This window comes from Pomacea canaliculata, linkage group LG13, assembly GCF_003073045.1.
Source record: "Pomacea canaliculata isolate SZHN2017 linkage group LG13, ASM307304v1, whole genome shotgun sequence".
Taxonomy (NCBI): domain Eukaryota; kingdom Metazoa; phylum Mollusca; class Gastropoda; order Architaenioglossa; family Ampullariidae; genus Pomacea; species Pomacea canaliculata.
This window is the reverse complement of record NC_037602.1, coordinates 21,525,235-21,550,591: the sequence shown is the minus strand read 5'-3', so window position 1 is coordinate 21,550,591 and position 25,357 is coordinate 21,525,235. Positions and strand designations below refer to the sequence as shown.

At 36.9% G+C, this 25,357-nt stretch overlaps 2 protein-coding genes across 6 annotated transcripts; one reads left to right on the top strand and one right to left on the bottom strand.

Moving 5' to 3' along the window:
• The first annotated feature begins 18 nt into the window (after window positions 1-18).
• Window positions 19-8,942, top strand: LOC112553915 (transmembrane 6 superfamily member 1-like). Of its 2 annotated transcripts, none has more exons than XM_025221404.1 (8): window positions 19-731; window positions 1,831-2,026; window positions 2,410-2,492; window positions 3,035-3,150; window positions 3,664-3,750; window positions 4,122-4,214; window positions 4,657-4,776; window positions 5,037-8,942. In XM_025221404.1, the coding sequence occupies exons 1-8, from the start codon at window positions 527-529 to the stop codon at window positions 5,256-5,258; spliced, it is 1,122 nt and encodes a 373-aa protein (XP_025077189.1). In that variant the 5' UTR covers window positions 19-526; the 3' UTR covers window positions 5,259-8,942. The 2 variants fall into 2 exon arrangements, with proteins under 2 accessions (XP_025077189.1, XP_025077190.1); XM_025221405.1 differs by having other exon boundaries at window positions 591-742.
• LOC112553911 (SH2 domain-containing adapter protein B-like) lies at window positions 7,563-24,028 on the bottom strand. Of its 4 annotated transcripts, none has more exons than XM_025221400.1 (6): window positions 23,874-24,028; window positions 18,692-18,812; window positions 17,319-18,146; window positions 16,775-16,886; window positions 16,484-16,600; window positions 7,563-15,695 (listed from the first exon to the last, which is right to left on the bottom strand). In XM_025221400.1, exons 1-6 carry the CDS (start codon window positions 23,964-23,966, stop codon window positions 15,473-15,475), a joined length of 1,494 nt encoding a protein of 497 aa, XP_025077185.1. In that variant the 5' UTR covers window positions 23,967-24,028; the 3' UTR covers window positions 7,563-15,472. The 4 variants fall into 4 exon arrangements, with proteins under 4 accessions (XP_025077185.1, XP_025077186.1, XP_025077183.1 ...); XM_025221401.1 differs by having other exon boundaries at window positions 18,731-18,812; XM_025221398.1 differs by having other exon boundaries at window positions 23,397-23,995.
• Window positions 24,029-25,357: the final 1,329 nt, after the last annotated feature.

Genomic DNA, 25,357 nt, shown 5'->3' with positions numbered 1-25,357 from the left:
ATCAGACCATGGATGTGTCTACAAGTTCGTGATCAGACCGAGAGATGAACGATACACCTGAGCGAGCACACTTTGGGAGAGTAAGCAGGATTCGGACCCCAAGGTGGGCTGTACCCGATGGGCTGGCTATATACATACATATTAACATATACACGGTCATTTTTCTACAGCGCCAGTGAAGCAGATAGTCCAGATACAATTTTACAAAATTCAAAGGTCTGCGAGGAGGCCCAGCAATGATTCGGAAGAAAAGGTAAAGCCAACAGTTGAGAACCAGGTGTGTGAATCACAGAAAAGCACACCGCGCCTTCACCTGTGGTTGTTATTGTTTCACCTGACGGCACGGGACTCCACTCACACGCAGGTAGACAGTGTGTGGGCTTATTCCGTGCAGATGTTTGAGACAGGACGAGGTGTCTACTCCCATCTCCCCTCTCAGCTCAAGTCGCTCCGACTTGCCGGCAGATTCAAAAACACGATTTCCTAAATTAGAAACTTCGGGAAACAGTCGACAAGCCACCACAGCATGGAGCTAATAACGATAATTCTAGTGCTCGCTTCCTCCCTTGTAACTGTGCCTATTGTGTATGTGCTGGATAAACTTGCTTTCCTGAAACAGCAGCAGAGTTTCTTTATTGGCATCGTCGTTTGCGTGTCTTTGGCGGCAGCAGCGGTGTTGCCGGCGTTGGTGCTGCGCCGACGGTATCGCCATGTTGACTGGGCTATATACGGTATGGTACAGGTACAGTCTCCTCCTTCATCTAGTCCTGCCTCTAGTGAGCTAGCTGCTTCACCTGTCTTTACAGTCGGCATTCCCAAAAATAACATGCACTTTATAATTGAAAACAATTTTCATTTGGTCTTGTTATTTTAATTTTCTTGTCTATTTCCCGTTTTGGAGACAGGTAAAGACTAGTAGGTTAGGAAAGAAATTATGCTCGGTGATAGCTAATTGAATCTTGTGAAGAGTCAGTGTATCATGATTGTGTCAAAATCGTCACTCCCAGCATGGCCAACTTACCAATATGTACACTAGTACAATATATATCCTTAACCACATTGGCACTTACTAGTATAGGTCTACACAAGTGTTTTTCTTATTGTCATCAGGCTAAGGGATAGAATAAACCTTGTGCCATCTGCTTTCCTCCGTTTTCCAATCCCATCCCTCTCACCCCCAAATACTCCAGCTGTCAAGTTTTTCTCCACATCAAGACTGTTCTTGACTAATGACCTGCAAAAGAAAGTACAGTTGCAATTTTCTCAAACATATTTTGCAGATGATCGAGTCACTTTTAGCAATGTTTCTGGATGATGCACTATAACTTTATTGTCTTAAAGACACTTTGAAAGTGCCTAAGTGGACAGTGCAGTCTGAGTGCACTAGCTGACAAATGCCAGTTAAGGTTTGCCTGATCAAGACGTCTTCTACTTTGGAAAGATGATGATTCAACCACATTATCAGTTTTTGGGTTATGGTTATTACCATTACAAATGATTCTAAGCTGCCATATATGGATGCAAGATTTGTCTGCTGATGACAGTGCACTGCAGTCACACTGTTTCTTAGTGCACTAGTCCTAGTTGATCATTTCAGCCATGGTCTTGTATTGAAAATGAAAGAAAAAGAGTAGCTATAAGGATATACATGTTTTTGTCCCCACTGAGGAACTACTTAATTAATAGTTTAACCCCACTTATAACTTATTTAAATAGGTTCAGTAGGTGTAAATGATGATATAAGTCCTAATATGATGTGCCAGTGTTAAGTAAGTAATACCTGGAGGCATGCAAGAGAATGCAGTTCACAATGGCATTGTTCTGTTGCAGTGTTTGGATTCTTTTGCTGGAGTTCAATGATCGATCTCATTACTGCACTTCAGCTGCATGGCATTTTCATTACAGACTTCAACCTTTTAGAACTGCGTCCTATGCTTAATAACACCCATGGAATATTTGCAGCTTATTGGGATGGCTCAGCCCATTATATCCTTCAACTTTCTGCCATTATCCTCTTCTGTCTCCAGTATGTGTGACCTCACTGCTTACTTAACATTGACTGGAAAGAGAGCTAAACAGAAAGTTGTCAGAAGAAAAACACATGACAGGATAATGAAAATGATACTGATAGACATCATATGTGGAAGACTAGGATCAGTTGGAGATGTAGGGTGTTACTGTCTGGACAATTTTGGTTAACTATTAGAAATCAAGTAAGTTTAACTATTATTACTTGCATCAGTTTTCTTTTTTTTGTTTCTGGTATTTCACCCATTGAATCCAACCTGACTTTTAAAATCTTCATGTATATGAAGGCTTACTCAGTTATAGCACTAAAATTTAAAATCATTATTCATTCTAATAATATAAACCTAAATATGATAATAGTAATCTGCGTTTATTTTACAGAGAAAATTACAGGGAGATTGGTCTATACTGGTGTGGTTCTTTTATCAACTTCATGTTGCTCTTGCTGGAAGGTGCTATTCTGGGTTTGTAGATTTTCTTGCATTTTTTTATGTTGATCACATTTGTTACGTTTTTTTTTTGTTTTTTTTATAGTTGTATTTCTTTAACCAAAGCACATCCACATGAATTATGTGGGCTAGATCATTTCATTTTACTGTTGTTACACCTTTTGTAAACTTAGTATTTGTTTTAATACATAAACAGCAGATTTAAGTGAATTTTAGAGTTTGCTTACAACTTTATTTTAAGCATGCTTGATGGTTTCAGAAAATGGTTGCTGAAATTGTTTTGATGCAGAAAATATGTTGTCATATAAGTTGTTAGAAACAGATATAATTTTATGATGATGCTGGATGCTGATATTAAGCAGAAAAATGTTGAACAGTTGAAGTTATAGGTTTAAAGTTATCTTTTTTTCCTACAGATATAATGCATTGGTTGTTTCCTTGATTTATTTTGTTCTATGTTTGAATAAAACTTTGGGAAGATTTAAGCATGTGAATCAAATGCTTATATTATTCAGAAACTTCTGGGAGATATGTTTAATGTTTTTTATATTTTTCAGGAAATACTGAAAAGGGGTGGCTGTGTTTCCTAAATGTGCCATTTTTACTTCTTGCTGTTTGTGTTGCAATAAAATTCATCAGAGAAAGACCCTTCCAGACACGCTCTTACAGGAAAGTAAGTTGAGAACTCAGCGTAAATCACATTTAATGTAATGTTGGGCCACAATGTTTAGTAATACATTCTTCCTTCACACAGTAATCATGCACTGCATCTAAAAAGTGATGAAATAACAAATTATGCAAGTGAACTGTATTAAATACTTTAGCATGCCACACAGCAAGAGAAATGAAACAAGAAACAGTCATCTAGCAGGGAGGGTTTGGTGGGTTATAAATGATACGTGCTCGACATATATAGATATATATGTAGACACCCTATCCTTGTCATGCCTTGCCCTAGACTCTGTGAATCATTTGCAGTTCACTGCCTTCATGACTACTAAGCTATAAACCTTAGTTTTGCAACCTTATATTAGTATGGGTATGGATATCTAAATCTTATTTTGGATCTTAAGAAGATGAGTTAATAGAAATTAATACCATAGCAAAGTATGTTAATTGGTCATTGAGTGTGGAGAATTTTATCTAATGTAATCCTAGAAAAAGGGTCTGTTGTCTTCTTTTTCAGATTTCTAGCATTGTTTACCGCCCTTTAGACCTTTTCTTTGCCATTTGCTTCGTTTTGGCCATTGCGGTTGCCTTTCTTCGTGGATTTGTGAGTGTCAATAGGAGTCTAGATTTGAAATGTTGATAGTACCTATTTTTAAAATTCCTTTGTGTTTTTGTTTTCATAGGTCCATAAAGATTACTTTTAGATGCAAAAAAGAGTAAAGGTTAACCCAGGTGTGCTGAAATAACCTTCATTCCACTCAGTTAAGAATATTGTATAAGATGGCTTTAGTTACAACTTCCTAGTAAAACATTATTTTTGGTAAAGAGTTTGAATCTCAGATAGCAGTCATTTCTTTTTCCTTTCAGTAGCTCATTGCTTTTCTGTGTGTGTGAGAAAAAGAGAGTGGGGGAGGGGTGAATGAATTCCATTTTCATTAAAAAATAAAATAAACCTATAAAGTGTGTCATCTGCAGGCTGTGCTTGGCGCAAATGTCTCCTGCATGGATTTTTACCTGAAGGAATTTGAGCCATATTTAACAGACCCATCTGCTTTTCCTAAAGTACAGGTAAAGCAGACAGCAAAACATGACTAGTCTTTATGTTTTATATTTATGTCAGATTTTTCATTAATGATTTTGCTGGTGTTTTTGGTACTGATTTTAGTTTAGTATTTTAGACTTTTTTACACACAGATTGTACTCTGAGTGTGCCTATGTGTGTGCATTCTTGCACAATTAATAGTAGTGTTAATATACCTTTAATATTCTACCCATCCCTTTCCTACAAAGAGCTAAAAGCTTTCCTAATAATAACAAGCCCACATTATACATGATTACTAAGAGGAAAAAAACTGTTATAACACTAGGTAGTTAAGATTTCTAATGTAAGACATGTCCCTGAGCTGTGTTGTACTGTTGTTTTTTTTTTTCTTTTGTGGTTATTATGATGCTGAAATTCCCTCTTGTATATAATCAGTCTGACCATAATCAAGATTTTGGAATGTTTCAGATGCTGGTAAACATGTACTACTTTGTCTTTTACTATGTGTGTGCCATCAATGGGTTGGTAAATCCAGGGCAGCTCTGGATGTCGGACTGGGCCATCATCCATGCTGGTGCCACTATTCAAGTGAGTATAAAAGCAGATGCTACTTTACAAGTACGTGCATACCCAGAACATTTGTTAACTTTACTGTATTAATCAAATCTAATTATCAGATGAGTTCTCTCTTTCTGACAAATAAGGTTATATCACTTGTATTAAAGAATACTGTATTATTGAAAAAAAAGTGCTGTATAGCTACTTAAAATTTCTTTTTGTTCTTGCCTTTTTATCTTGCCAGTTGTCAAGTTTTATGGTAACTGTAATAAATGTCTTTTTTTCTACAGTCTCAGTTTGTGCATATGGCCAGTTCATTTCATAGTTACACTCCAGAGGAATTGCATGCTACTAAGACTGGGATGGCAGGAGCAGTATTCTGGGGAGTTAATTTGGCGCCATTGGTGATTGCACATCTTTTTGCCCTGAGATGTTGGAGTGACCCAGACAACTATGGCTGTACCAGCAGCACAACTTCACGTTACAGCGTCCTCAATCGCAAGCGAGACTGATTGGAATCTCATGTTGCAAAACTCAAGCTGGTGTTTACGCCATGACAGCAGTTTATTCAAATGTTGTTGGTTTTTTTTTAAAGATATTGTACTTAGCAGCCTGTAGTTTCAGTCTAAATTAATGACTTTCCATATTCCTCAGCAATTTCAACATTTCACTTTATGAGATTCTCTTTAAAGCATCTGGGAGAAAATAAGCTAAATCCTCTTTAGTTCCCCCCTCACCTTTTTTTAACAACTCAATTTGTGGGATACATAAGTGCCAAGGGACTTCAAATTGCTCCAATTTTTTGTATGCATGAAAAATATGCAGATGCATGCTGTAGTGACAAGGAATGTTGGATTACTTGATATGTCTTCTATGTCTAGTTAATATATGGAAGAGACATGGCCCACAGATGGTGGTGGTGGTGGTGATGGAAGGTTGTGGAAGTAAAATATGATATTAACATCATTTTTGTAACCTGAGAAATATTTTTATTTTCTAGATTGAGATATAGTGATATGTGCAATATTTTTATGTGAAAACATCACTATTGTGAATTATTACAATAACATTTTTTGTTAAGCTGCACATCTTCAACAAAAGCTAATATATCTTGGAAAGGAAGATCAACTTTAAGTACCTGTGTTGCAATTTTTACATGAAATCAAATATTTTTATGAGTGATTCATGTCTTTTATGATCACCTAGCCAAACTTACACTTTAAACAGTCTATGAACAACAGTTTTAAACAGCATGTGCCACTATATTAATATAGCAACTCCCAAATGCCTCTGTCAGATAGCAAAAAAAAACCTTCCTCGATCAGCCTTGTCCGAGTTTTCTCATTTTTAGAATATATTGAAAATAATTTGTAAACTCTATGCTCCATTGTTATTGTTAGTAACATTGTTGGTGTGGGAAAGTCACAGAAACTGCTCCCTCTCAACAGCAAGAATAGGTGTTAAAGACACATATCGGTGTTTAGTGTTCATCATGTACATGAAGCAGCATATATTCATTGTGCAAGTGAAGCATCCTATGTTGTGCATTGTGTAAGTTAGAGGTTCCAAACCTACGGCCTGCAGGCCACATCCAGCCCGCTCAGACACAACATAATTTCATTTTTAATGTCATGATTCTGGCAAAACCGCCATGTTCTGGCCGGTGAGATTTTATAATATGTCCAGTGTGGCCCTCGGGTGAGAAAAGGTTGGGCACCACTGGTTATAGGGAAGCATTTTTTTTCTTGATTAATGTGTTAGCTCTACACCTGACAAGCATTGGTGCCATGTACTATTGTCAACATCAAGTTGTACTTGATACCAAACAGAAGGCAGCAGTGCCAAGTCTTTTTGCATGACAAGTGTTTTGATTTTATTTTTTTCTTGCTTTTGGTGACTTATTTTACTGCTGATGTATTCATCCAGTTTGTTGGCAGCCTACATTTTCCACAAAAAATTTGTGTACATAGGGGGTGGAAGAGGGTTTGGAGGAACTGTTGTGTGTGTATACATGGGTGCTTTATTGTTAACTCTTCCCAACACACACACTTTCAATGAAATTTGTAATTACAAAACAGTTTTGTGTGTGCATCTATGCATACTGTCCATGCTGTGTGCCTATAATCTTAAGCTTAATGATAAAGGTGTTGTTTTTTTAGCTAGATATACCCATGCATGTACTCACATTAAACACAAAAATCATGTAATTTGCAATTACAGTCATGCAGCCATTCATCCCTTGAACGATAGCAGGTCCTGCACAGGACAACCAGTCCAGTCTTTGACGTTTGTGACCGAGTTCTGGCCACCGTGGCTTCAACCACTCTACAAGATTCCTTGAAGGACAGTCTTCAACAATGTGTCATTCCAGGTCACATGGCCAGAGCAGATCAGCTTATGTTGCTTGCTTGACTGTTGCAAGTAGATGTTACTGGTGTCCTGCAAGTGTGGCAGTTGTGCTTTGTACAAAGTTAACTCTACAAATTTCATTGAAAGTGTTGGGGGTGAAAGTGAAAAAAGACCCCAGTCATCCCAACACACACTCTTGCACTCACGTAGACAATTTTTTTTGCTTCTGTTGGAGATCTGCTAGTCACAGTTTAAAAAAAAAAAGTTCGCATGGTTCTGGCTTAACATGCACATGGTGTACATTTATATATTTCATGCTAAGAGTCTCGCCAAAGGCTAAAGTACTTGCAGCACAGAAATTTGTGACTAATCATTTTGATGCAATCATGAGAATTTCTCTTACAAATGATTTTTCTCTGTAGTGCATGTTTTAATAATTACTTCCTCTACATATTCTTGGAAAACACTAAAATATATTATTTTTATTGACAAAGTAAAGCATAACAAATAACCAGTAAGTGTTCATTAGATTTTTATACGGACATATCAGAAGTTGTAACCCCCCACCAAAAAACAAATCTTGAAGAAAAATGTAAATGGAGACAGCATTATTTTTCCAAGTGCTCAGAATTTTCTTTGCTAGGTGATAAATTTGACAAACTGAAAAAGAAATGGCAGTTACTGATGGCCTTATCTTTATTTTTATAGATTATTTTGATTGAGGTATAAAAATTAATAATGAAAATTTTTTGCTACATTTGTGATTTGTTTTGGGGTATTTCTGCCTTGCAAAAATGTAAGGTTGTGTGTTCTGTTACTGTTGCATTCACCCGTGTATACTGCATTCAACTGTAACTTCAAACATATTATGCATATATTTGCATTTCACTTAAAATAACAAATATTTGCTGTAATTTTGAATTACAATTTGGTGTTGTAGCTTAATATTTAATCTCCCTTTTTAGTCAGGGAGATGGATGTGCCATATAATGTGAGAATATTATCAAAAAATGTATTTGCTATACAATATTTACCCGATGCTTTTGCATTATTCAACTATTTTCATATTCTTTCTAGAAGCTAGCTGCAATATTATTGAATGGTGTAATAAAGTTATACTGCATATCTAAAAGTAAGCAATGCCAAACTTATTTGCATCTTTGCATTTGGATGTTGCTCATGAGTTAAGTGAGAAGGAGAAAAGCAACAGCAGAGATTTATCTCTGGTACAACACAAATCAACAATGTCTAATGTTTACAACATATCAAAACTGCCACAGACATTGACATGTGAATATAGACTGTGTATACAGCAAAATCATAAATATACATACCCTTAAGCAAAGGAAAGAAAATGTTTACAAAGTACCAGCCAGGTAAACATACAATAAAGAGAATGGCTGCAATGCACTACACACAAAAATGCTTTCATCATCAAAACTTTATGATGTGAGCAAAATGTCTGCCAGATACAATGGAAAATATGGAATCTAGAACAGATTCCATTCTGCAGTTTCAGTACAAAACATGACTTTTGGCATAACTGGAAATCACAAGCAGTGCTAGCAATACTTTTTTGTAAATGTAAACCAAATCTGCATTTAGATAGTAGAGAGAAGATAACTGAACATACTCCTGGCTATAACTTGGGTAGTCTGTTCTCAACACTGAATTCTTGAAAATCTGCAATATAGTGCTTGAAACAGCCTAGGACTCATACCATAAGGTCATTTTTAGCTATGGTAGAGATTTTTCTATTGTATGCTTGGTAATCTAACCATGAATGTGTAGTCCTGATTACCTTTCAAGTTTCATTTTCGGTCTGGTTAAGCAGGAAAAAAAAAAAATAATAAATGCCACAACTGTTGCCATTATGGTGGAAAGTTGCAAAGAACAATAGTAACTCTTGCACTTGCAATGAAAGCTATGGGTTAGAAAAACATTAATATATATATGCATCAAGCATAACATTCAGGTGCTATCAGCTTGTCACCTATGGTTAGCCTGAAAGACTTTACCCTATGCCTTCTGACAGAAATGAAAGAAACAAAATGCACAAAGATGTATGCATATGTGCATTGGGAGGCAGGCACCATGTTTCTGTCAGCATTTTTTGTAATATTTGGCAATTCAAAGAATCCTCTCCCACACGTGCAGCCACATCTAAAAGCTGTCCTTAGTTTAGCGGTTAAACTGATAAATGCACTAAGTTGAGTCTATAAATTATGCATACACAGCCAGGTTCTTCAAATCAAACCAACAGAAATGAAAAACACATCAAACATCTTCACAGTGTTGGAATAAATTACAGACAAAATGCAAATGTTTACACAAGAAAAGTGAAGTCAAGGACTGCAATATCTCAACAGCTTGATGACAATACAACAGCACAATTGTTAAAATGTGAAGCCCATCATAAGTTTATGCAGAAACACTGCTCGCATGAGAAGTTTATCAAACTAGAGATATGGAAGCCTGAATAAAATGCCTACAAGTTTTTGGTGTGTTGTCGATGCTTGTATAGTTCACAATCAGTTCTTGAATTAACCACAAGATCTAGCAGCTACAATTTGGCACAATTAAGACCATACAATTACTGATTCATTAAAAACAAAGTAAATATCTAAAAGATATTTCAAGATTAAAATGAAATATATCAAGTTGCCAACAGCAGTGCAGCAAATGTCATAACACTCAACATAAACCTCGAATTTCACATTCAAACATTCAATTTCTTCTTGAACATTTCAAACAAATTGCAAAAGAAAACGTGGTTGAGCACGGCAGGCATGAAATTAACTCAGACTTCATATGCCCAGAGGAGATTCACATGGCACATATGGTGGAGTCTGAATGTGGAGGATATGTGTGATAGTGCGGTGTTTATACCACTGTATGATGGTATAAAATGGTCTGCAAAGCAAAAACACTAAATACTTGGTTAATGTGTGACATACAAATGGAAACAATGCATTTCAACCATGTTTACTCACCGGAAAATACCAGGAGACAAAACCCTGTGGCAACAACAATCATAAATGTGATCTGTTGTGAAATATTTCAGCAGAAAAGTTTACTGCAAATGACATAAACTACAGGCTCTTACATTTGGTGACAATGATATTTTCCAATGATTTTTAAAATTATGTTTGCTACATTTTACACTTCCAGAGTTACAAAAATACTTTTGTAAAATTCAGTTATATGAACATGCTAATGTTAGTGAAAAGCTATATTTAGAGGGCAAACACCATTACCTTTGGGATGACAGTTATATTTATCTTGGTACTTTACAATGTGGCCCTGCTCCTCTCTGATTGATAAAAGATAGGCCTTTGAATTGCTTATTGCTCTGCATGTTCACAATAAAGAGAACATGGTTGCTATTAGGGTGTGTTAAAAAAGGTTTTTGTAAAAAAAAACCACCATTTTAATGCAATATTCAGACATAAGCAACAAACCTGTGAAACATTTCGACAGTGCTGAGGAGCCTGAACAGGTAAAAAGGGCAGCGCTTATTTTTAAAACAATTGAAAATAGGGCTCTTTTGTGGTTAATTTTTTTTAAGTTGTCACATCCCCCATCATCATTCAACTCAAGCAGATCATTCAACAACCCCATGAAAACTGCTCTTGGAGGAAAGCACCATGAATATTCATCATGCCACTTCATCTAAAAGGCATGTTCAGAAATATAGTTGTTAAAAAACCAAAACATGCTCCTTTTCAAAACACACAAGCTACTGGATCAATTAGAATAAAAGTCTATCGAATCAAGATAAACCCAGGTGTAAGCTGACTTTTCATACAATATTACAGATTTTACAGTTAAAAACTAAGACATCAGAAGCTTCAAGACACCTTGCTGGCATTGTGAAAAGTCCTTTCAGACCAAACCAAAGCACCATCTTTCCATTCTCCATACCATGAGAGTGTGACAGAAGTTACACTTATGCATATAATGTGATTTTTCAACACTCCTATTTACATTTCAGCTGAAAATGTCATATGTTCACACACAGCAATGCTGTTAGCAGACATACTTTAGACATGGCCTCACATAAAATTGCCAAAAATGAGGTTGAAATAACAAGAAACAACATGGCACAGGAACTTGATGTTTGGAGTTAAAATGAAAACAACAGTAACAAACTTGAGCATAGCCTCTAAATCCTTACAGTGTTATGAAAGGCCTGTGGACAAGCTTCGTTGCAAACGAGTCAGTGAAAAGTTTGTGAGGTGATTCAGTTCCAAAAAGGGATTGTTCAATATTTATTAAGTACTCTTTTATACAGGCATCTCTGTCATCAGTGGTTATCTGTACATGCAATTTCTTGTACAACAAATGTATGAGCTGAAAGTTGCTCCTGAACACAGTGCAGAAAATAAACTCATTAAAATACAATGTATCAGGTAAAAACAAGCTCTTTTATGCACATCTCTAGAACACACAAACAATATGATGTCACATAAGATCCCAAGCTTTTCTCATAAAAACTCTAAACAATTAAACAACTGCATGATCTGAACTACATGCACCACTGCACTACACTAAAGAGAGCATACAAGCACTAGACTTTTCACAACAATAAAGCTTTTGTCATCAAGTAGCTTAAAAGGAGAAATCTGGGGAAGATAAAGTAACCTAAATGTGTACATAATTTCCAAAAATTGTGTTTTAAAAGTATAGACCATTAAATAGATTTTTTTTTTTGAACAGGCTACAAACATCAGCAAATGAGCTTTGATAATTATAACATTCCCTCAGATCAGAATATAAGATATTGGTGGGGAAAAGGATCATGGCTAATCTGGTTGCGTCTGGATTAAAAGAAATTTTCCTCCAAACTGTGCTCAGTTGTTCTGGGGGGGAAGGCCATGATAACTAAAAATATTCTTTGTTTTGGCACTACAAGGTTGGAACCTGAAGCACAGCCAGTCTGCCTGCAATGCACTGCTTTGGAGATGCTGCTGAAGAACAGCTTATTATATTCTCAGCCTACTGCAAGAAACCTAAAAGGTGTTACACCACTGCTCCATAATTCTACACATATATAAAATTCATCTCTCAAGAGCTACTCTTAGAGAAGAGAAACTCATCATAAAAATACTAGATCATTGAAATTTCTGGCAATATTCTGACAGAAAAGTTGATGCGCACAGCCTGGATTCAATATTTCAGAAGTTCTTACTTTTAGTGCAGCAGAAGCAAGACAATCAGTGGCATCTATTGAATAATCTGTTACGACATATGTCTCCTATTGTCAGGCCATAAGTACCAGCAACTCAGAGCAGCAGAACCTTAGTTTTCTAGTTCTTGTGGAGTGATGAATAGCAGTGGAGTAATCCTTGTATTTTATGGCTTACAGTTTACAGGAAAGACTATATACAGAGTTACTTTCAAAAATAAAAATGAGGGCAAAGATGAATAACATAGAATACTGTAGTTAACTTTTGATTGAAAGCTTAAGATAATTAAAGTCATTATATCAGTGTGCTCAACTCTAAGCACTGGAACTGAAAGACATTTTTGCACATAAAATCACCAAATACATTCAAATCAAAGTACTTCATTTAAAGAATATAAACTATGTGATGGTGCTGAAGTATCAGTTTCATCATCGTTCATCCAACTTCCACAACAGTATTAATTAACCCCCTTTCATCACATTGCATCTCCCTGTCATTGAGACCGTAGTTCACCACATCAAGCCAATAACAACATGCAAAAGCAATTAGAGGAATAAAAATATAAGGACTTCTGATGGTTTCTGATGCATTCAGAGGCACAGCCCATTGCTCGCAGGGACACAGCTCTCCACTCCAGGAAACATGTGGAGCTAAGACAAGCATGATATAAAAAATATGGTAGCCATATATAATGGGAATGTAGTTTTAATCTGTCATGCATAACAAAATGAAATGTGCTCACACAGCCTCAAACACAAACAGGCATGAGCGTGTGTGCACATTAACACTCCCATCTCTTGAAAAGACATCAACAATGAACACCAAGCAGTGTGTCATAAAAAAGTAATATTAATTTTATTTAGACTAACTCATCTTGCATGATTACGTACAGAAGTTACTGTTTTGAGACTGATAAGCTGTCAGGGTTAGCATGTGAGTATTTCAGTTTAAACAAAGCTATTGCCACAGTGTTGCTCCCTCCTTTCTCCCAAGTCATTTCTGAGCCACTCAGAAAAAAAAATGTAAAAGCTGTGGGATGATATAAATATAATTTGGTGAAGAATTTCATGCAAAAGGCTGCTAGCCCCTGTATTTCTTCAAAAGGATTAATTCTACCTTCATAAACTGACAAAGGCTATTTTATATAAAATATTTCACATTATTTGGTTTAGCACCAAGATGAAAATAATTTTATGTTCAACTAAACCAAAAACCAACATATTTATTTTTGAAAAGTAAAATTGGCTACTGATGGAAGCATTTGTTTCAAAAAAACAAAGATTATCTGTGGCAATGTTCTACATATCCTAGTCAGGATAACTTCACCAATTTAAAACCACAAACATAGTGCTTTTTTAACACAGCACATGAGAAAGGTATAAAGTTTCATCCGTCACACTTTCCATAAAAGATGTTTGTAGAAAGAATGTTTCAAAACAGTAAATGCTGTTTACTCAGTTTAGGCTACATCTAGTCAGTGTCCTAATAACTTTAAGATGATTAATTTATTGCAAGTAATCATCAGTTACTATCTGTGGATAGCTGTTGTTTAACAAGGTCCCATAAAAATTACTGTATGGCATATTCTCTGCCTATTTCTGTTTTGTTTTGAGACACAAGAAAATGGCAGTTCATGCCATAATATGTTGCTTTCCCTGTATGCTGTTACAAAGACTTTTTTAGTCTCTTAGATCTGCTGCACTCTTAGTTGTCCATGTTCCAGCAAACAGTCACCAGTTAATTTCTAGAATGTGCTGATATTATAATTTTAAGCAACACCATACAGACTACAGAAAGTATCAGCACTGTCTTATGAGCTACAGCCTGTGACAGAAGCAGACAAGAATGACTGCAGGCACCAGTTAAGATAATTCAGTAAACGAGTACCCTATCTGAAAAGTCACATAGTTTTTCTGCTCCAAGATTTACACATGCTTTTATAAAGTCTACAAAATATGAAGACATGACAACAGATATAACATGATGATGTGATAAGATATCAAGATATGTTATAAATGCATGGGGCACACTTCAAGCCTCAAGCCATATGCAATGCTTATCCTCACTCCAAGTTGAATGCAAGCCTTGTTACACCTTCCAGGTATATGAGAATGCCACAAATAGAGAAGATCCTCCAAGAAAAATATCTCAAGTGAATTCAACAGCCATCTTGTTTCTGTAGTTCCTCCTAGTGGTTGCACTGACTGTGTGCATCTTGAAATTTTTGCTTACAAAGTGAAATCAAAAATCAAATGTTATCATGCAAAACTGAAACAAAAACAAAGATGCCAGCATAAAAAATTATTTAGTCCCACCACACATCATTCCATAATTTCTCACAGAAAAGAAAAGTAGATTCTAACAACTGAAATAGGCAATAAAAATTGCAAGTATCTTTATGACATCAACAAGTTACACGTTGATCAAGCAGTCGGAATATCAAGACTTCCTGTGTTTTATACAAACAGCTTGCAACAAGATGCAATATTTAAACACAGGACATTGTCTCAACCCTCAGGAACAGGGTTCAGGCTGAGTACAATAATTGAAATAGGATAAAATGAATACATTTTGGTGACAGTATGGTGAGCTGAAAATTATGCTTCCTGGGCCCAGCCCAGCAAATGAAAAGTGGATTTAACAATGGCTGCATTCTTGTCAACTGCACAATCAACAGTCATATCAGTTGACAGTGCTACAGCAAAGACTAGTTCTTTCTCCACATATAAGGAATTCAAAAAACTTTTATCCAAAATTACTTATCTGCAGATTGAGGGTTAGTCCTCTTCTGTGATCATATCTCACATTCCCATCTCCATTGTCCTTTAGTATTAATCATGCCCTCCATTATCCGCTGTTAGAATCATGCTGACCTTTTCATAGAACCAATAATCATCCACTCCAGCCTTCTTATCACATTTTTTTATGTCTCTCTTGTCAACTCCTTCTTTTATGTGTAAAACAATTGACAGAGTTTTAAGCATTTTGACAGCAGCATTCCAGATGACTCTAGAATTCCACCTTCGTATCTCTCATCCCTTGTTGGAACAAGTTCCAGTCTTTCTGTTTTCAGAAAGATAAAAGGGATGAAAGATAAATGACAATCCTTTCTGAAGAATACATGATGGTGAAAGGGTAACAAACAACATGGTAAGAACTGTGTTTTTTTGACTGCTGATAAATAACCTTTAGCCCCAAGCCTCAGCATCTGCTTCAGACCATTGACAATGCACTGGATGAAGAAGAGTCGTGTGCTCTGCACCTTTAATTGGAACTGGATGGTGTGTATAGTAGTCAATCATACTGGGAATAGTTTCAAAGGCTTTGCTGTTTTTACCCAGAATATAGACGGTGATACCATAAGCATCTACACACTGGTCAATCTGTATGTTGATTGTCTGTCGAGAACTCCTATAAAGAGAAACAAAGATGATTATAAAACACTCTCTTTAAAATCAAAGTGTTTATTTCATAACTCAAGAAGAAATGGTGGCTGGTCATTTTGACTCAAAACCATATTGCCCCAGCCATATTGACCTCACCACTGCATTAGATCAACCCAGGCCATGACCAAAGTGGCCCATGCAGACCATGTCATTCCAACACTGAACGTCAAATAGACCCAAGCCCAAAAGATAATCTGATCCTTGGTGACAGGTCATTTAATACAAACTACCAAATAAACAATAAACAAATACAAAGTTTTTATTTTTAAAGCGATAAAAGAAAAAATCATGTTATGGTGCAACTGTCAGATTTGTTCTTTAGATGTGTTGCTCAAAACAACCATTTTTGTTTAATAAGATGCTGACATGATTCTGTTAGCAATAAGCAGCTGAGCTTCAATATGAATAGTGTTTGTAAAATGTATGGCTCTGTTAAGAATATTTGACTTTAATAGCTATTTGCATCATTGGTCATCAGTTTGTCTTTTTGACCTTGGTCAATTCGACTTTCAGAGTTGGGGCAATGTAGTCTTGTGTGGGACATTTGTTCATGGTAGAGTTGATCCGACTGAAGAGAGAGGTCAGTATGCCTGGGGCAACATGGGTTTTGGGCTAAAATGACAGGTAACCAAACAAACACACAATGAGAACACTTAAAAAAAAGAAAACAAAATTGAGAAGATTTCTGTGATAGAAAAATTTTGAAAAAGATGAAATAATTTTTCCCAGCTGTCCCCAAAAAGCTATGCTTACTTGATACACAGCGTGTAATGGCAGCGATCGGAGCTGTCCCTGACCAGGTAGCTTCCTTCTTTGCACACTCTCAGGATGCGCTCTGCATCATCTCGAGAAATGTTCCCATGATACCAGCTGGGAGAGAAAAAAAAATTAATTTCTTTTAGAAACTGGGTTTGTATTACCTTCAAGGAAAGCTTTATGAATGTTGACATGTGATTTAAATAATTATTTTCTCAAACCTTACAGAGTAATGTCTTGTAGTAATATAAATGAAGTTGTTAACATGAAATGACAGGTACGGTGTACCTCTGATTGACAAGTGGTATCATGGCATTAATAGGCTCTCCTATGGAACAGGTGGTGGCCTGACTGCGTCTAGAAGATGGTGATCCACTTGATGTTTCAGCAGACTGACTGGCTACAATAGAAAATACATTTTGTAAAATACGAACAATAGAAAACAAGTGCAAATAATGCTTAACCCTTTCATCCAGATGTAAGATGCACAAATAAGAACTAAATAATTTTTTGGAAAGCCATTTAATGAAGGTTTCTTTTTCAAAGTAGAAACAAGTGTTTCCTAGAGTAGAATACTGCTAGTAAATCCTGGGTTATACTGGAGGTTGGGGACCTCAAGGTTCAAATGCTTTATAGGCATTCTTATATTTACACTCATCATTGTGCTTTTCTTCATCTGCTTATCAACAGCAACAGTTCAATGAATTTGGTCAGTACATCAGTCTATTATCAGTTTTAAAAATCTTCTCAACTCTAAGATATAGTACTATTACAGAGATTAGATGCTTACAAATAAGTTAACTAGATGGACAGATAATTTCAAACAGCTTACATGACATGGCTTGAGAACTTGGCCAGTTCTCCTTTTGAGAGTCCCCACCAGCCCTCTGGTCCTTGAAATGTAACTTTTCTATGCTACCCTTTGAGGCCCTCTGCAGCTTTTCCTCCAGCTCACGCTGCTTCTTGGCGGTATCCCAGGGCTCCTGATAATTGTCTGTCTCACTTGGGACATACTCTTTGTCCGTCCAGTTCAACTGCAGGCTGCGCAGCTTCTCCTCAAGGCCCCTGTTCAGATCCCACGCTTGTTCATATGTTCCGCCAGTTACTGGGTCCTGAGTTTTTTTGCTACCTGCTTTTGCTCTAATTTGTGACGGCTCACTGGCTTCAGGGAGATACTCCAGAGCATCTTCAAACTTGTCTGAAGTGACAGACAGTGTGCGTACCAATCTCAGGTTTTCTTCTAGTCGCTGTTGTTGCTGTGGAGTGTCCCATGCCTCCTCATACAGCACTTGACCTGACGGGTCGTCAGATTTCATTCGCACACCTCGGTTTCTCATGGCTACTTCCCGCTGTCTCTTTAAGTCCCAGGGCTCTTCATATGTCGACTTCTGACCTTCTGCCAAGCTTCCACTTCCAGAATTGTTACTTGTCTGGTGTGACAACGATGACAAAGAGGAATGGTTATAGCGATCGCTGTCTAGGTCCTCACCAGAGCGACCCCTCCCAGCACCACCCTGCTTAGAAAGAGATGCTATTGATGATGTAGAGCCACCACTAGTTAGATGGTTGTCATCATCTCTGGATGGAGGAATGTCATAGTCACTAACAACCAAAGACTTGCCTGGAATTCTGTTTGGATTTTTGTTCTGGTGTGGCATGTCTGAAAAAGAAGACAGAGATGTTCTGTAATATTAATGTATCTATCCCTTTACTGTCGAAACTGGAATGTCTTCAAATCTTTCTCAATCACAACGCTTGCATGTTCATAAGACTGCTATAAGTGCATAGTTTTGTCATGTGACTTTGTCCAAATGACCATAAAAGGATCCATTCACAAAATGAGAATAGAGACATAAGAATATAGGATTTACCCTATCATTAATTCTGCAAAAGGCTTCTTTTATTATATTTAGCAAATTCATTGCAGCCAAGTGATAGTCACATGAATTGGAGTTTGTCCACATAACGTTTTTTTCCTTTTATATCTCCCTAAGTAAACATATGCACTTGTAATATCTACCAAGCCACCATCCCCACCCCTCCTCCACACACACACATTCCCACACATACACAATGCTATTTCTTATGCAAATTGCACCTCAAATGTAATGACAATACTTTAACAAATTTATGGACAAAGTCATAATAGCATCATATTATGCCATTACAGCATGACAAAAGAGCTGAACCAAATCAATCTTTCACCATGCTCATATGGCTTGCTGTAGAATGTGTCTTCCTCACCACTTTCCTCAACATGCTTTGCAGACTCAGTTTTACCCCAAACAAACTTCTTGGCGTCCAGTGGTTCTGTGTAGTCTTTAATCTGTGTCAGAAAAAGAAATGCATAAGGAAATATATCAGTGCATCAAAAGAGTCTGTTCTTCTAAAAACAGATGACAAGCTGTGCTTCAATAGCATACAAAAAACTGACCGAAGACACAGAACTACTATTTCTATTTCAAATACAACAGTCAAACAGTACCAAGCAGATGTTCAAAAGTTTAGTGTTTTGCATAAAATAAACTAGGTTTCCTCAATAGCTTGAGCAACTACCATGACCTGAATTAATTTTGCACAGCTGACATTAAAGACAGTGGACATTTATTATGTCCTGGGTTTCAAGATGTCCAGCGGGTAAACTGGTGATGTTAAACAGCAGACATATATGACTGTTCCCTAAATTAAAAAAACAAAACCTTCAATCCAATTTGAACACGTAAGTTTTCCTTTTACCTAGTAGTTGAAAAAAAGTCACACCAATCAACATAGCTGTAACAGTTGTGATTATAGTCAACTGACTAGTCTCCCTGCTCATCTTCCCTACTGTTTGTTCCCTAATTCCTCTTTGTGTCTTCTATGTCTGTCTTTTATTGCTTGTCTGCATAGTTGTTTCTCCTTCTGTCCTTTGTGTTCTGTCTCCTACTTGTCTTAACTGCTGAAAGCATGCTCTTTCATGAGTGTGATTATGAGATACATAAAATACACGCTTATTATTATTAGTATTATCTTTTTATGTTTTATTTCATTTTATCTTTCTTTTGAAACAATCTGTGCTGTTTGTCAGAAGATTTAATTGTCACAAAAGGCAATGCAATTTCTATATTTCACACAAACAAGATGCCTCCACATTTAACAGCAACAAATGTGAAATAAATTAGCCTTGAATGCAATACTTAATTACAAAAGTAAATTTTTTCTTGAGTGTGAAACGCCTTTAGATTCTTATTAATAACTAAAAAGAATGCAGTTGTTTGTCAACAAGTTTTGACACAGTGGTGCCTTCTTAGAATAACTGACAAATAACACAAGACTACATTAAAGGCTAAACTGGAAAAATCAGGCTGTCAAAACCTGTTCTAAATCTTTTAAAAAGCCAGAAGTATCTTCTATTACTTCAACTTCTTAGAGAAAATACTCAAAAAAAAAAAAAAAAAATCAGCAAACACAAGTTTCAATTGTCATAAAATCTGCAATGCGTTCTCACACTCATTCTGCTTTCAAGCACATGGAGAACATTTATTCTGGTAAGTGAAGAAATTAAAGATGTAAAAATATGCACATCTTGCGAAAACACTGCACCAGATTTGTTTCAAATTTAAAAAGTGCCAAACAACAGACAACATCAAGCTTTTCTACAAATGACATTTTTTTGCAATGTCTGTTCGTCTGTTTTCCTTTTAATATAGTTTTATTACAATGCCAGCCCTGTAAACAGCTATGTAAGCCAAGGCAATGCACTTTAAGTTAACTACTGTATTAAGCAACAACATAAACATGCAAGCAAATGTACAACAATATCCAAGTCCATGCAACATACCATAACAATATTTTAATGCTTACAAACATCAAAACCCAATTGAACATGCAAATAATTGGGGCTTTTACGCAAATCATGATTTATGTAACAACAATAAATCTGTCAAAATTTTGTGACAATGTAGTGAAAGTGATATTTTTCTATCAAAAACAAAATAGTTCAACTTAGCCAAGAAAATGTGGGTTAATATTCAGCCTGCTAAATGCAGCATACAGTTCTCCCTATGATGCTCTTCTCCTTGGAACTTTGTATGTGGGAAAGTGGGAAAAGGGGAATAGGGGAGGAGAGTGTGTATGTATATAAGTATATCTGTGTATGTATGTGTATCACTTTCCAATTTAAAAAGACTCCCTCATGCTTCCTCACTCACAATGCCAAAGAAGAAGAAATTAAAATAAACCAACAATTTATATCAGTCTCATTAATATCTTTCCATAAAACATCACTGTTGATCCCTTCCAATGGCAGCATGGGGTTAAATAAACAATAAATAAATGAACAAGATGATAGCCTTACAAAAGATAAAAGGTTGTCCCCTGGTCTTTTCAAGTTGTTTGGGGGTGAGGTGTTAGAGAGGCCAGCTTTGCTTGAGGGCAGTGCCCATCTCCTCTCCCTCACTGCCTTACCTTCCCCAACCCTCTATGGCAGGGGTGGGCAATTAATTTTCCCAAGGGGCCACATGAGAAATTGGGATGGTTTTAGAGGGCCGGACTAATATAGTTAACTCAGTCCAATACTGTATATATATATATACTGGCGGGTGGGCCAGCGGGCGGGCCGGTCAGAGACAGGAGGCCGGCCAGATCCGGCCCGTGGGCCGGCCTTTGCCCAGGTCTGCTCTATGGAGTCAGGTAGCTATTCCCACCAGCTGGGTCGACTGGGGAAAGTTTGCTGCGTTATTCGGGTATCAAACTAGCGCACCTATCAGTTTGGATGCCAACATTCTAACCATACAGCTATCCACTTCAGGAGTAGAAGGATCACTACATCTCATGTCCAGATAATACTAAACCCAGATACTAACCAAAACTGGATAAAACAATATGGCACACACACAACTAAGAGACATGCCCTCTAGGACCTAGAGAAATAGCAGTAGACCACCATCGTCTTCTGAGAAGTTATTGCAAGCTTGTTTCACATTTATAGCACCAAAGGTTGTAGCTATCACACATAGATAAATCTCAATGTAGAACAGGCATCCAAAATCCAGAACACATCCCACAAGAAATTGGAAGAATGCCCCCTTCATATACCTGAGAGAGATGTCCTGTGGCCTAATGCAACAGATCAGAGGGACAAACTGAGCAATAATGAACAAAGAACTACCCAATTCATCAGGAAAAGTGTGATACCCATGACCATGCAAACATCTAAACACAGAAGAAGACAATCAGAAAATGGTGTAACCATGAGCAGCAAAGTTTTTTAATAGAATTTCAGTTAAAAACTTTTATAACATTACTTAACCTCAGTTGTATAAATCTTCAGACAGGAGTTTAATTGCAGCTTATAAGGAACTTGTCCTACTCTCTGAAACATTAAATTGTGTTTGCAAAAATTGATGATAAGGACAATTCATCATCAACAAGCATAGATTTTACTCGCTTTCCAAATCTTTACTAGTAAGGTTGATGATGTGTCATTCTGAGCCTTACATCCTATAACCAGTGTCAATTAACCAAGTTAAACATCCAAAGCAGCAAAAAAAAAAAAAAAGAGTCTCAGCTATTATTTCTGCAGCACAAGAATTTCTTCAGCAAAAATGGAAAAGTACACATTGATCAATCAGAAAAAAGCAAGGAAGCTGAAACTGAATGTCCCAATATAGCCAAATTTGTCTCCACATTCCAACATAGCTACATATTCCTATAGGTAAGTTTTGTTATAGCCATATGCTACACATGCATGGAACCTGATACTTCAAAACATAACCTATGCTGAAAATAATGTGTGATGTTTAAATGATAGTTCTATTTTAACTGAAACAAAAGGTTTTAGTTTACGCAAAAAGGCTGGCTACTGCTAGTCACCATTAGAGTGTGACTCGCATAAGGAAGGAATCCAACACATTCAATGGTGTGAAATATGTATAATCAACACTCATGTATGCTTTTCTTTTGTTTAGATGAGTGTTAAAAGCAGCTCATAAGCTGCATCTGTTTGGCCTACATACAACTCACATGGAATAAACATCCTTACTTTTTTTTTAGCCACCACAGAGGGAACTTAAAAATGTGAAAGTATGTGCAACTGTTCATTTTACACATCTGTCAGCAAAGAAAACAGAGAGAAGCAATATCACTAGTCCAAAATCCATATTTATAGAAAAAGCCACTACTAATGCCAACAGATACATGTTAGTACACATACAAACACTTTACAGTTTCATAAATCTCACAATGCTTAGTAACTATTGAACTATCATTGCCCATTGAACAGTATTGCTGCATGGACTGCATATTCCTATAGGGATTTCCCACAAGTACAGGAGCAGGCTTACAATCCCTAACCTCTCAAGAAACTTTGAGCTTCAGACAAGCTTTGTGGGCAAATGTTAGTCTAAGCATTTGTTTGTTGTGATTACTGATTGTAATTTGCATCTGATAATCAGCACGACAAAGGACCTTTCCTATTCACATTTATTTTACAATTAGTTTTATAAGCACTTTATTGCTTAATATAGTGAGTACACTGTGTCGTGCAGGAAATTTAAAAAAATTCAAAAGTGCTCTACATGTTGATTGACTATATAAATTTTACTTAAAACTTACATTTCACTATTTCTGCTATGTGTTACAGGCTACAAGTTTCAGATTTCACATATCTGAGTCTAGGTGACTGCTGTGTAACTGCCTCTTACAACTCCACACTTGTTATAATAGCAAAATATTCACCATTGATTGATGCAACACAAAATTTAATGGGATCACCTCTACAAAACCAAGATAGCCGCAAATGTTCTGTTCTCTCAAAGCTCAAACACAAAGCAGTTTTGTTTTACATATTGTACAAAGTCAACAGGTTCTGTGAACGAAGATGCACCGTTCTGACGTCAACTTGACGAATGAAACTGTACAGCATACATACCTCTCGTTGCCCTGACCTAGAAGTACTTGTAGGAATATCATCCTCACCATCTGATGACGAATATGCCATACTAGAAGCTAGCGACTTGGGACTGGAAGTTTGCGTCCTCCCTCCTCCCGAGTCTGCTTCTTTCTTTGCAAAGACAGGTGTTGTGAACCCATCTGCCATCCGCGTATCTCTCTCTCTCCGACTCGAGTTATGTGTGAGAGAATAAGACTGTGATGCACCCATGCCGAAACTGCTAGTATGTTCAACAATGCTGTTACCTGAGTCAGTATATGAATTAGTTCTGCATGCAACATTTTCTTCGAAATCTACCCGCTCTTCATCGCATGAATGACATCGACCAAGGCGGGGAACTACAGGTGGTAGATCTTTCTGTACAACATTTTCATACCAAAAACATAAACGCCTCTTCGGCGACTGCTGGTTAGGTACGGCAAATACATCACTGTAAAATTTTGTATTGTGCCTTACATTAGTCAGTCTGCTCACGCCATTTTGCCTCGGCTGCGGTGACGGCGGGGCTTTTGCCTTCGGGGGATTGTCAAGTTTCGTACGTCTTGCCATGTTGTTTGTCTTCCTTGTTAACGGGCAAGCAGCTTTCCTTGAAGCTGATTGGATGAAATTGATGTCATCATGTGATCAATGTTTATACTTCCTTACTTCCGTGTAGCGCTCGACAGGGTCGGAGAGGTAACATCTCAACATTCTTGAATCCATTTTAGGGTGGGACTGAGGAAAAACTGGCTTTTCAAATAAAAAATACTTAAAGCAAATAAGAAAGCCTTCAGTTGTTTAAAGTAACTTTTGTCGAACATTAGTCTCGTATCTGATGTGGAATGTCAAAGAATGTATAATTGCGATTTGTCATTGTACGACCAGTCCGTAGACGAAGGTAATTTTGGACACGTCCAAACAATATGTAACAGATAATAATTGTTAGAAATAAATGAAGTTAAACTATCACACCTAGTCGTAATTAAACTGATGGATTAACATATGTGCATGCGATTACAGTAGTCTCGCAACACGTACGTCCCGTATGATCTCGTCACGTTATGCTCGACTCGACTCGTGTTCGAGATACGATACCGAAACTTAATGTGGAAAAGTGCACAATTTTTTACTCATAAATACTGCCAGGTCGGTCTTTACAGCAGTGCCAGCATAGATGACAATATGTCTATCCGACTACCCAAAACCATAATGTTGGTAAAGCCAGTTAACGTCCTTATGCGTCCTCTGCTGTTCTTGGCTCCATCATATCCTCACTGCTTACATGTCTCTTGACAAAAAATCGACAGCTCTCTGTCGTGTTTGTCTACAAACTCTGTAAGATTAGTACCGTCGTACTCTCTCGACAAACTGCTAACATCTTAATATTTGTGAGTTTGCTCTACCATGGCTTGATTGCTGTAATTTTTTGCTTTTGGGCTGCGTTACACACCTTCACAAACTTCAGAACTTAGCTGCACATCTGGTACTCAAAGTTAGGGACGGTTAAAAAGACTGCGTCACACACCTTTCGACCTTTGTTCTCTGCACTATAGCTGCTCGCATTCAGTACAAGTTTTCTTATTTCAACTTTAATTTCTTTGAGGGCAACTATCTTGCCTGTTTTTCTGAACTATCTCTTCCCCTACATGCCGACCAGAACCCTTCACTCACTATCTTATCTTTCTACTCCTGTCAGCAAAACAGTAACGTATTATCACCAGCTATTTTAAGTATGGTGTAAGCCTGTAGGGGAATTCATTTAACCCCCGCTTACCCACCATTGAGTCACTTAAATGTTTTTTAGAACATTTCTTTTTTACTAACTTCCCTCTCTGTCCCTCCCATTTCTGTCTCTTGATTAGTCTGTCCTGCCTGATGTCCATTTATTGATTACTTTTCGTTGTTACTGTTACCCCTGTGTATTCTTTGTCTTGTGTTCTTATTCCTCATTGTTGCTCATC

Excerpts from the sequence above, each read along its gene's own strand:
- LOC112553911 (XM_025221398.1), bottom strand. The coding sequence starts at position 23,966 with ATGGCAAGACGTACGAAACTTGACAATCCCCCGAAGGCAAAAGCCCCG. Across the intron at positions 16,601-16,774 it reads ATACCACTTGTCAATCAGAG|CTGGTATCATGGGAACATTT; the intron begins GTACACCGTACC and ends TTTCTCTCCCAG. Across the intron at positions 15,696-16,483 it reads CATTACACGCTGTGTATCAA|GAGTTCTCGACAGACAATCA; the intron begins GTAAGCATAGCT and ends TTCTCTTTATAG.
- LOC112553915 (XM_025221404.1), top strand. The coding sequence starts at position 527 with ATGGAGCTAATAACGATAATTCTAGTGCTCGCTTCCTCCCTTGTAACT. Across the intron at positions 2,493-3,034 it reads GCTGGAAGGTGCTATTCTGG|GAAATACTGAAAAGGGGTGG; the intron begins GTTTGTAGATTT and ends TATATTTTTCAG. Across the intron at positions 4,777-5,036 it reads ATGCTGGTGCCACTATTCAA|TCTCAGTTTGTGCATATGGC; the intron begins GTGAGTATAAAA and ends TTTTTTCTACAG.